The 13,165-nt window shown below is 40.5% G+C and overlaps 1 protein-coding gene across 3 annotated transcripts in view; it reads left to right on the top strand.

Moving 5' to 3' along the window:
* The window catches only part of rab3gap1 (RAB3 GTPase activating protein subunit 1), a 119,614-nt gene that overhangs the window by 92,312 nt on the left and 14,137 nt on the right, over nucleotides 1-13,165 (top strand). For 2 of the 3 annotated variants that reach the window (XM_031323994.2, XM_031323992.2), the window contains 2 exons: nucleotides 3,379-3,481; nucleotides 10,395-10,418. In XM_031323994.2, the coding sequence (XP_031179854.1) occupies nucleotides 3,379-3,481; nucleotides 10,395-10,418 (127 nt within the window). The remainder of the gene's footprint in view (nucleotides 1-3,378; nucleotides 3,482-10,394; nucleotides 10,419-13,165) is intronic. The other variant, XM_031323993.2, reaches the window with a different exon arrangement.

The following is a 13,165-nucleotide window of genomic DNA, read 5'->3' as shown; positions in this document are numbered from 1 at the left end:
AATAATAATAATAATAATAAAATTATAACTTATACTCTTTATTGATCCCCAATGGGGAAATTACAATTTTACACTGTTTGTTAGATCACACTACACACAGGCCTGAAATACACACACACAGTGTGACGACAGTCTGCCCCGGTTGACTTAAGGATGGATTAAGGAACTGACCATTTATAACAAATGGTCATACAGTTTGGCAGAGAGGCTCTGCTATTTAAGAGAGGATTGTGCTGAGAAAACTAATCCCCCCCATACATACATGACCATTAGATCTCTGGAGGAGGGTGTTGGGGAGGGAACTAGGACAGTTTTGTTTTTTATAATACACCTGCGTGAATATGATTGGTCAGCTGAGCCGCACAGTTGTAAATGAAAGACCTGATGTCAGCTAATGCAAGTGCAATTTATGTGCTCTGTCCTAGGCACAATTCCAGTGAAATGTAATCCCAGTGTAATCTCTATATGTGCAAATTAGTTGCTCTGATGTATTTGCTAGGCATAACAGTAACATTAGGTGTAACAGTAACAATCTTTGGGCTGCTCTGGACACCTTTGGGCTAGGTTCTCAATTCAAGGTCTTGTATGCCAATCCTTCAGCAATGGCTACCCAGGTAGTATTTGCTCCTCCCAGTTTCCTATATCAAGGGGCACCCGTCAGGGGTGTCCCCTGTCCCCATTACTTTTCGCCTTCTCTCTAGAACCACTGGCCCAGAAAATTAGACAGCATCCCTTTGTACTTCCTATTACTTTTTGCAATACAGAATACAGAACATCATTATATGCCGATGGTATCTTACTATATGTTGGTGACGCAGGGTCCTCTATACCATATTTACTATCCACCTTTTGATTTATTCAGCTCTTTTTCTGGATATAAGATCATTTGGACTATATCATCATTAATGCACTTAAATTCAGCCTTATCGCCCACGCCCCTGCCCCCTAACATCCCAATAGTAAGCCAGTTTAGGTACCACGGTGTTGACATATGTATTCCCTTCTACATCTCTCATAGCGTTACTGGCGGACACCGCTCCTTGCGACCATGCATTTGCGCGGCACTCAGACACTGCAAATCGTCACCAATGAAAAGGGAACTCCCTGCTGAGTTCAATGATACCTCACACAAGACTCTACGTCATACAGTTCATTAACTGTGAAAGGGGGCGTGGCTTAAGCATAGGGGGTGGGCCAAACATCACCAATGAATAAGGAACTCTGCTGAGTTCAATGATACCTCACACAAGGGTCTACATCAAACGGGTCATAAGTTATAAAACAAAGGGGCGTGGCTACAGTTAGGGGGCGGGCCAAACCATCACCAATCAAAAAGAAACTCTGCTGAGTTCAATGATACCTCACACAAGATCCTACCTTAAATGGGTCACCAGTTATTAAAGGGGGCGTGGTTTAAGTATAGGGGGTGTGCCAAACCATCACCAATGAAGAAGGAACTATCTGCTGAGTTCAATGACACCTCACACAAGACTCTACCGGTTCAAATGTTATGAAAGGGGGCGTGGCCTGAGTAAGTGGGCGTGGTTAAGGTATAGACCACCACATGTAGACCACACATAAGTTTCATGTAAATCGGATGATGTTTGTCATATAAGGCTGATTTCCTGTTGCCAGCGGGGGGCGCTCTGACCAAAACTCATAACATTTCATATAAATGTCCTCAGGCCTGGACCTTTGTCAACTGTGAGAAATTTCGGCCAAATTGGACAATGTACACTACATTTACAACAACTTCTTCGTTCATCGATCAATAATCAAAATGGCCACCACGCCACGACTACAACGTTGGACGAAAAGTTTTTCTTTTAATAACTTTTTATCTTTAAGGTCTTAAGATGGCCCATACCAAATTTGAAGTCCATCGGATGAAATCTCTAGGAGGAGTTCGTTAAAGTACGACGTGGAAATGGCCAGAATCGCACTAATTTCGAACTTTCAATTCAAAATGGTGGACTTCCTGTTGGGTTTAGGGTATGGCTCCAATGAGGTTTTTTGTACGTCTTGACATGTTTCATATGTGTACCAAGTTTCGTGAGTCTACGTTAAATGTACTGCAGGGGCTACATTTTTTTTATTTTGTAGGGGGCGCTAGCGAGCCATTTTTGTGCGTCTGTTCCCGAAACCCTTAAAATACGTACATTTTCACCAGACTTGATGCGACCGCCAATTTTGGTGAGTTTTTGTTAAGCCCCTCAAAAAGCTGATTAATTTGCAGAAAATAATAATTCCTTCAGTTTCAATAGGGCCTTCGCCGCTGTCGGCGCTCAGGCCCTAAAAATGGATGCACTTCCTCTTATAAACTTGTACTCCTCTATGGTTCCCCTTGCACCCCCAAAGGGGTATTGGGAAAAATTGCATTCCCTCATATCTAAATTTGTATGGAAAAATCATTTTTCTTTTACTTGCAGTTGAGATCTGCCATGAAGGCATATTGTGTACCTTGGGGAGTACCACTCCTAACACACCCACTGCATAAATTATTTTCTGTACAAGGACAAACACGAGGGATGGTTTCCGATCTTTATAAATATATTTATATTTATGTCTTTATCAATAGAAGGTGTATGGTGTAGCGATTTATCCTCTATAAAAGAGATTTGCTGGGACACAGTATGGGAGAATCTACAGGATACATCCAAAAACCCTGATCACCAATTAATACATATAAAAATAAAGAAGAAAACGTCATGCTATGAAAATCATCCCATCTCCTGATATTGTGACTTATGTATGTCTCAGGGTCATTTATACATATGTTTTGGGAGTGTCCCAATGTGTCACCGAGAGCTACAGCAGAGGCTGGTCTCACTGCAGCAAAAGAAATGTTGGATTTGCGATGGCAACCGCTTCACACATTGTTGTGGCAACAGTGGGCCAACTCTTTTCTAGACATAGTTATGATGGAGAGATCTGTGGCTCAGGTACATGGAGCTAGTCAGAAAACTCTACATGTATGGGATGAAGCTTACACCTTGGTTAAAGAAAGAGTGCAGCATAAATGTATTTGACTAATTTTTATCATGTTAGGTATTATATCTGTATGTTTGTATTGTTTCCTTTTTTTTTTTGGGGAGGTCAAGAGATCAGGGAGGGGTCGGTAAGGGGGTTGCCATGGGATGGGGGAGGGTGGGCATGTTTGTTTTGTATTTGTGAGGTATAAAGTTTTGTGATGTTTTTAAAAGTCTAAGCCTGTACTATTATTGAAAGTTTACCTGCTTATTATCAATAAAAAAATATCTTAATAAAAAAGGGACTAACAGTGACATTTGAAGCTGAATTGGTCTACTGGCAACAGGGCTCTACTGTGACCAATTAACTGTCCCATGCCACTGGATAATATTTGATGTCTTTCTCTAGGTTTGTGAGCTCCCTGCTGGAAGAACCAGAGGTTGTGGTGATTGGAGCCGGCCAGGGGCCGGCTGGTAGCATCATCCACAGGCTCTTTGTCAACGCTCAGAGGGTAAGCAGCCTCACTCTCTGTCTCACTCCTGCTCCCTGTCACACAGTTCACCACGGGTAGTTATCTCATTATATGGTGATGGTAACCTCTTCTATCTTAGCATGTAGTCTGGCTCAAAGGATGTACATTGCTGGGATAAAGCCTGATGCGCCAAATGTCCCTCCCCGCTTAATACAAACAAGCCAGAGTGTGTTGTTTTTTTCCCTATCCCAGATAGATAGGCAGTGTAGCCAGACCATACTCCCACTGCTGACATAGCGCTGTGGAGATAGGTCTGGCAATGCAAGACTACTTAACATGTGACAAGATCCAGTATTGAAATTTTCCCGTATGTTTTTCATACACGCAGGTTTTATTTTGAGGTCGGAATTAGAAGCAGAATTGGAAGCAAGTGACACAAATAGGTTGTTTCAACTGATCATCATCTCTGCTTCATGTCTGTTTGTTGACGGGTTTTCTGGCATCACACAGCATCTAATGTCTTGCAGCCAACTTGAAGTACAAATTCATTTCCCATTTACTTGAGGCTGGCTATAGTGATGCACCATCCAAACAGTGAATCTGTATCAGCACTGACACTTATTAAATAAATCAGGTATTGGCTACCAAACGCATACTGCTTGGTTGTCCCTGTCACTTCAATTTTATAAACTGTCTAGAACAACATAATAAAAAAAAGTTATCTTGCTCATAAAAGAATGATTGCAGTCAGTTCCACACTAGTCTGGTTTACCAGATATACAGTGTCGTTACAAGAGTGTCGTTTAAAGAAATACAAACAACCCAGAGCAGTTTCATCCTTTCTACCAGACTGTTAACTCATGCAGCCAGACCATACTCCAGCAAAACATACAATGACATCAATTTACATTGCCTATACAGTATTAGTACTGCATGTTGCATAAAGTATTGCATGTGCAAATGCAGCAATGATGTTGCAAAGCCTCTGTGGACTGTGGTGCACATCTCAATGGAGAACATGGAATCTTCTCTTCCACTGTCTCTTTTCTTTCTTTGTCCCTTCCCTTAAAAAAGGTAAAACATTGTGCAGGGGAGGTTACTAAATGTATACGTGTAGTAATAACTACCTTAGAAAAGTTGATACTTTTCAGCAACTTTTTTTCAGAATTGAAAGCTGGCTCACCATTCTCATTACTGTAAACGTTGAAACTGTAGAAGTATATGAGGATATATTTTATATCACTGTTTAATGTGTTCAATAGAGCTATATTCATTTTCTTTTTTGCACTTTTTATTATATATGACCATAGAACTAAAGAACAAAAGAGGGCTATGACATGACAATAAGTAGGTGCAAATATGAAAATAGGATAAGCACAGGTACAGTACACAATGCATACAGGTACATCTTGACATACAGAAATGGTGTGGAGTAGAATTAAGAGTCTTTGTGTTTGTAGCAATCCCATTTTTTTCCAGTATTCCTCTCATTTTGAAGCCACAGCATAAAAGTCAATTTCTCCATACTGCAGATAGAGTTTATAATGTTTATTAAGAGTCTCATTGTGGGAGGATTCCTCTGAAGCCAGCATTTGGCAATTGCTTTTTTGCTTGCATCCATGAAAATCTTCAAGAGGTATGCGTCTCTTTTACTAAGACCTTCAGGAAGTTTTCCAAGATATAAAAAGGCAAAATGTTCATAAACAATGGAATACCAGATTCTGGATTTCAAATTTTTACAAGGACGTCGTCATTTTTTGTTTTCGACGCCTCCCATGGTTATACCCTCCAGAGCAGTCTCCTCTCTGATAGCCTGGGCAAGTGGCGAATAAAAAATTGAAAAGAAGTGGGCTTAACGGGCAACCTTGCTTACATCCTCGTAGCACTATTTGATTTGAAAGGCTTCTATTAACGTTTATCCTTGATGTTGGAGAGGAATAGAGCAATTTTATGCATTGTATAAATGTATCACTGATATCAAATCTTTTCATAACTTGAAATAAGAAATCCCATCCTACAAAATCAAATGCGCTTGATGTTCCTTTAGAGATGTGATCAATAAGGGCTCTCCTTATTATGTCGTATGGTTACCTGTTACTTATAAAACCTGTCTGGTCCTCATCTAGGATGGTATTATTATGTATGTTTAATTTCGTAGCTATAATGGCTGTATACAGTTTATAATCTATTTTTAAAACACTTATTGGTCTGTACTAGAGCCCGACCGATAAAGGATTTTTAAGGCCGATATCAATACAAATATTTGGTGATTTAAAAATCTGATATTCCGATATATATATATAAAAAAAAGACTAAGCATTTTCAAAAAATTAAAACTAAACTAAACTAGCAAACCCGCTTTAAAAACGAATTAAAACTAAACGGAATTTGAAAACAAAAAGTCAAAACAAAATAAAAATAAAACCTAATGAAAAATGCAAAACTATAATAACCTTGCTGCTGCGTGATGATTTTCACAAAAGCCTGGCTGAACACACTTATCACGGACGGCAGCTAACAGCTAGAAGCTAACAGCTAACAGGCAAAGCTAACCACCGGCAGGATCAAGACAGGGTAGGTTAATTTAAACAATGTCTGAGTTGAAAACGCATCTTGTTGTCACGTTAGGGCCCTGTTCATGTGGCACAGACATATTAATTGCATTTTGTGTCTGTTAAGAGGCACAAAGGCACTCTAAAACTTGCCCTGACAACTGCCGTTTTAGCTCAGTGGAAGCTTGTACATGTAGCTGCAGCTACTCCAGTTTGCTAGGACCAATCCAGGTTGGGTTTTTTTCTATCGAAAGTACTCGCATAGCTATAGCGATCAAGATTAATGTAAAAATTGGCCGGAATTCTCTTTTAATTATGCATGAATGAATTTCAAAACTCCGCACCAAAATGATTTATTATTTTTATTGTGTCAGTCATGTAAACCTGAAAATACAAATAAAAAATCATGAACTCAAGTATTATTATGAAACGCATAAAACAAACAGTGTTTGTCTTTACAGTTGTGCTGTTATAGTTATTTGTAGTTTGCTGCTAGCATTCAGCCTGACGTCTGACTCCCCCCGTGTGAAATACCAAACTTCCCTACCCAGTCCTCCCAGTACCTTTAGAGACGTTTTTGCTTTTTACTACGTGTTCATCGGGTCCCGGGACACCAGCCTCAGCCTCCATTTCAACATGAATGAATGAAAAATAGCAATACGTGTTATAAAAATTCACGCCTAATGTTCTGTCAAACTATATCTACTCGAGAGTCTGCTCTTGAGACTTTGCTCTAATTTTCGGGACAATCAGGGCAGGATTTGGGATTCGGGACAACTGCTTGGCTTTCGGGACTGTCCCGAATTTTTCGGGACATCTGGTCACCCTACTTCGGAAAAACAGCTGATTGTTGCGCACCATTTTCTCTCACTCTCTCTCTTCACGGAGAAACAGCTGATCAATGATCCACTAGCATAAGTATAACATTGTGACATTGTAATCAAATATATAAATGAAAATAGGTTAGGTATAACTTATATATACTATAGGCCTATATACAGATCAGTCTCAGGTTGAAACTTGTAGTTCTGAAAGTTAAGTTGCACACCTTAAGGTAATGATTATGTATGTTTAATGTATGCCTTAGTTTGAGGTTGTTATTGCATTTCGGAAAAAAAATTCTATAAAAACAATGTAATATGGCAGTTAAAGGAGAATTCCGGTCGATTTCAACACGTAGCTCTGTTGTTTGTAAATTTGGAGTGTTGTCAGTAGCGAGAAAAACGAAAATAATCGGTGTTGCCTACACCGTGTTATCCCCCTGCTAGAGTTAGCACCCAACAGGCTTAAACAGGGCAAGTTTTAAACGTGTTTTTAGCCTCTAAACATGTTTGAAATGTCATTACAAGTGCCTACCCATGTGCAGTGATTCCTTCCGAGGGAACACAGCGAATCTGCAGTAGATGTGACAGAAAGGCATAAAAGTTGTGTTAATCCATACCTCTGTTTATTTCCTGTTTTCCGGTGAAGTCTACACTAGTCGATTGTCAAACTCATACAATCCAATATTCCAAAATGTATTTTTTCCACAAAAAAACGATTTGCCGTTGTTATGTCCTTAGTAATGACTCTGTAGCAACAGGCTGTAACCTGACACCACAGCTGAGCCAGCAGAGCAGAGCAACCAGCTGCAGCAGGTCAAAAGTTCAAGAGCCCACTGTTGCTTAGTTACCTATGCATGCTCGATAGCTCTTGAACTGGCTCCACTGTGGTGTCAGGTTACAGCCTGTTGCTACATAGTCATTACTAAGGACATAACATACGCTGGCAACAAAACAATGTGCTGGAAAGCCCAAGAGCCTGGGCATTCAACTGACGTGTTTGTGTACGAATCATTTTATCATCTGCATGTAGGGTAGACATCAATCAGTTGTTGGTGGATGATCACTTTTTGGCACGACACAGAATGGTCGCAGGTGGCATCGTTTGAAGATGGATATAAATACAGAGGTTCCTCGATTTTTTATTAGATGTGTAGAACACTGGTTTTCAATTGATGTTGTGTTATTGAAACTGAAACAATTAGGAATGCTTTTGCTTTGGGAACAAAATGCTACTCAATTTCCTAGGCCCGCTTCTTTTTAATTCTAGCTCTTATCAATTTTTTTTCTCATTCTTGGCATATTTAGCATAGCAAAAAAAGAAACCAAATATGTTGGAAGCAAATCCTGCTTTATTTTCTGCAGATTTGGGTTGCCACAAACAGTCAAACACAACAAACAGAGGGGAAAGAAGTCTTCTCTGAGAAGAGCTGTGATATTGTGATGCAGCTATTTATCTACTATCTGTTGTGAAACTGTACTGCTCCTTAGCATTACAATATATGTATGTGTATTAGGGATGTCATGAGAATCGTTGCTTCGGTACGTAGTCAGCACCAAAATTCTAAAGATTATTTTTTTGGGGGGCTTTTATGGCCTTTAATTGACAGTATAGCTTGAAGACAGAAAAGGGGAGAGAGAGGGAGTTGACCTGCAGCAAAGGGCCGTGGGTCGGATTCAAACCCGGGCCGCTGCCAAGGACTATGCCTACATGGGGCGCAAACTCTACTGGGTGAGCTAGAAGTCACCCTGGTACCAAAATTCTGAAAACGTGACGGTACTCGTTTTTCTACTGTACCTTAGATACAGGGAGATGCAATTCTCCCGGACCTGATAGAGGCAGTAAACGCCTACAGGCGTTCTAGTCTGCCGAGAAGAACAGCGACCAGCGCAGAAAAACAGAGCGCCTCATCTCTGTGCACAGTGCTCACTGACAGCTTGACTGCAGTCAGCCTCTGGCTTTTCCTTAATCTACAGCAACAGCTTTCACAACTTCACCTAGAGCTCCCAAACAGAATGTTAGTCTTATTCTCTCTACCGTTGCCTGTGACAGCCTAACGCTAGTTATGATAACCATTGACATTAGCAAACTTTAGCGCTTGTTTTAGTGGACCTCTATAATAGGCAAAGAGAAAGTTTTCTCCCCCCCCGAAAGAGGTTTAAGCCAGCACCAATGGAAAATCACCAGCGCCAAAATGTCTGACTTTCATGAACCCAGCCTCCCTCTCATCCACAGCCACTATATTTTATGCACGCGGCTGGCGCTAACCTGAACACTCTGCTGTTTAGCTAGCGCTAATGGGATCTCCGTTTGCGAGGGTCAGGCTGTACTGGACTCTCCCTGTGAGCATGCTGCTCTGGCGACCGGCGGTGCAGCGAGAAGCACGGTGCTCCAGTTGATTTTAACATCTGATGCGAGCCTTACGGGATTAGGCTACGGATGAAAACCACAGTTTCGACCACTGCAGCAAAGAGAGGCGTCGTCGTCCCGCTGCTGAGAGACTCTGCTAAGCCCCGTTCACGTAACCGCGGCAGTTTAGTTAAATTGTATTTCACACTATAATGGTTAAACTTTGCAATTAATCTGCTGTTCACACGCATGCCGAGTCTGACAGTAGGGGCGGTCCGTTACACTACTGTATATTCAACATCGCTGACAATCAATAGAATGACATAAATAAAGACATTTTCACCATAAATTGGTGCCTATAAATGTATCAGAATGCAGGAAATTAAGTCTTTGACACAAAACATTTCTTGGGGGAGGACCCACAGACCCGCCGCTTATTATCTGTCCCCCCCAAAGGCCCATTCTGAGCCAGGAAAAACCCTGCTATAATGTCAGTTAAGTTAACTTTAACCAGTTTGGTTCTATGTGAAAAACAACTACGGCAAACACTAAACTAAACTGGCTTGCTGTCTGGGAGTTTGGGGTGAACTCATGGAAGACTTTACCGTACACTGGCTGCGTGGTGATGCCAGGCTTTGGAGCAGCCGTCTGTGAAGACTGACGTTTTCTCCTAATTACATGTAAATCACACTCTCCTTGCCCTTTCCATTCAATCCACTCCACAAGAGTAAGTTGAGACAAAAAAAAACAACCTGACAATGAAAAAAGAGTGACATGATACTGTCCCAACACCCCCAAGTGTTATCCTAAAATACACCTTATAAAGGACATGGGATTCATTGTTTTATTTTTGTTTTTTACCTTGGTATTGAATTGGAATCATGAAATTTCACTGGCATTGGTATTGATGACTAAATTTCTAGTATCATGCTATCCGTAGTTTTTTTGTTATAATTTTCAAATTTTTAAATAAAGGAATTAATGTTTAAGTATATATATTTTTTTTACACACACTGTGGTATTGACTTTGGTATCATGTACTTTTGGTGATACAGTACTGTCTACTAGATTTTTGCTATTGTGACATCCCTAATGTATGCTTGTGAGGTAATGGGCAGTCAAACAGTTCTCAGACCCTCTAGAAACACATATGTGCTTTTTCTTTTTTGTTGTACATTTCCTTCATTCGACTGTGTTTTTGTGTTTCTTCCCATGCTGCTTACGTCAAGTTGGCTGACTTCACCAGTGACGAGGTAAACACAAGCAATGAGACTTTTCCTCCTAAATACCAGTATACCTCTATCCCTAAATAGGCCTTAAAGCTACATTGTGTAAGAATTTCTCCCATCTAGTGGTGAAATTGTATATGATAACCAACTGAATATTACTTTCTAGCCCCCCCCCCCATTCTGAGCACATTTTAACTCCTACGGTGGCCGTATTGGTATTCCAAGAAGTACAACTTCATCCATGAGTGTTCCTTCCAGTGTAATAATAGTTTTACGTTATTTTGGTACCATTTCATTGCTATAATCAGCTATCAGGTTCCCAAACATATGCAAGCTAATGTTAGTAAAGTATCAGTGCTATCGTTATTCTGTATATTGTACGAGATTAATAGTTAAGGCAATGTTTACAGCGTAGGAAAGAAGCAACGGAGGTTTTTGCTTTTAATATATTTCTCTGAGCAGTATGAACAATCATGTCAATGAAACCGAAATTAGCTCTTAGTATCTTCATCGTTTAAACGCAGCTGTTCTAGCTGTAGCTAGTCTGTGTTACATTACGTGAGTTGTCTGCCAGGGAAATCACAACACATATGATTACGTTTATGTTACAAGGTAGACAATCCTTTTTCATCATTGACGCGAGGAAAAGTATGCTAGATGTCGTTCTAGCGTTATGCACAACCATGCTGTAGTTAGTCAAGCAACTATAAAACTTTGAATTTACACAAATAGGCAGAATTACCTTTTGAGAAGAAAGCAGGCAACTTTGGTGTCCCTTTTTAAAATCATTGCTCCTTATGAGCTCTTTCCATCTTGGAAAAGCCACTCCAATATTAACTTTGGTCTTGTTGCTTTGCCTGTCGCGTTGTCGTTTTAATTCTCTTTTTAACTTCCTTGGCGACTCCGTTGTCTTCTCCCCCTCCCTGGCATTCATCATGGTGCCACTGAGTTTAAAAGTGCGAAAGGCGGATATATGTCCCTCTTTGGCTAATGTATTTTAAAGATGGAGGCGCTACATGGCGGCCGTCATTCCAGCGAGTTGCTCGGATGTATTCTGACTGATTCTGAATGGCAGATTCTACGCGTACGAGAATACTTTGATTAGTTGGTGGAAGTAATTACACATGAATGAGCACATATTTGTGAAAGAACAAGGGTTTTTGCTAAGAATCAACTAAAAAAATTACACAATGGAGCTTTAAGTACCATTCCAACAGCAAACCCACACACAGAAATACACAAGTTCAGACACAGAGTGTAGGACCCTAATGTTTATTAAACACACAAACATGAAAATAGTGAATATTTATACTGCATAACACACATTCATTCCTATAAATCCTCAGCGAGTCCATCCCCTGCAGTTTTTTTGCAAACACAGACTCACACACAGCCACTTTCTCCTCCAAAGCTTCAATCAGTTCCATAAATGACAGCACTTAGAACAAATGAAACCTAAAGACATTTCTAAAGCACAAGTAAACCTCTTGCTATCAAATGTATTTTATCTTCATTTCCTCTCATTTTCCTCTAATGTGACCTGCTTTAAAAACATCTTGGTGACATGGAGGTTTGCACAGCAAAACAAATATAACTGTGGTAGTCTTGTTGCTCTTGTGTCGCACTTAAAGAAAGCTGCTCTTTGATTCCCTATAGCTCCAACAGCAGCTGCATGCTATAAAATGTACAATTAAGGTCAATGGTAAATAGTAATCAGAGTCATAAATATGGCCACAGCTCCTAATGGGGAAGCAAACTAAAGCCAGTTTCAACCAGTTTTATGCCACCTGCATCTGTGTAACTTAACTTCAGTAAATAGGTGTGTCATAAAAGAATCTAAATGCATTAACCATCACCAGAACTCAATGAAATATTCAAGGGTTTTATTAAGTATAATTTTAGGAATATCAGTCTTAAAGTAAAGCAAAACATATCCAATAGTTGTTTTACCTGGCTAGGGTTTGCCTCCTGATTATTCACATGTATTTACTACATCACACAATAACCTGCTGTGTCACTTTGTTCAAGCAGTTGATTTAACTAAGGGTACGTGCTGACATTTGCGGTAAGCGTATTGTCTCATTTTCGGTGCTTCCGTGTCACGGACACTAGTTTGCTGCTCCAGCAAAACTTATTCAACTGTTTTTTGTTTAATTTAGCGGCTAATTGACGGATTACATTTAAACTACACTAGTATTACTCAAGCACTCATAGTTCACTTCTCTTACAGCGACTGCCTCACTAATCTTACAGTTGTTTACACACTGTTAGCTACTTTAGCTTAGCCATTAGCAATGGCTTATTCCTCTCCCCCTTCTGCTCTCTCTTGCTCGGTGTGCTCGGTATGTTTAGCTATTCCTCTGCCTCCTTTAGTGATAATAAGGGCCAACATACTGAAGCTTCTGCTAGCAGTCCCCTTGCAGCCTCCGAGCAGCCGGGCGAGTGGGTGACTGGCCGAAGGAAGCGTAGCTCTAAACCAGGGAGTGCATATGGCGCCGTTCGCTCTATACCAGAGCCCGTGGCTAAGCACCAACCTCTTCGCGTTTCTAACAGTTTCTACCCACTCAGTGACACACCCGCTGAGAAGCCAACTCTGGTTATTGGGAGCTCCATACTGAGAAACGTGAAGTTAGCAGCTGTGTGGACTAGCCAGACCCTCCTCCGTAGTGCTGTAGAGGAAGGTCTGGCAAAGTGAGACTAACAAAATAGTAACAAAATAGACAACAAACCATAAACCAAATAAACATATGTATAAACAGTCCCTCCAGGAT

The sequence above is a fragment of the Sander lucioperca genome, chromosome 5 (genome assembly GCF_008315115.2).
Source record: "Sander lucioperca isolate FBNREF2018 chromosome 5, SLUC_FBN_1.2, whole genome shotgun sequence".
NCBI classification, from domain to species: Eukaryota; Metazoa; Chordata; class Actinopteri; order Perciformes; family Percidae; genus Sander; species Sander lucioperca.
This window is presented reverse-complemented; position numbering and strand designations above follow the sequence as displayed.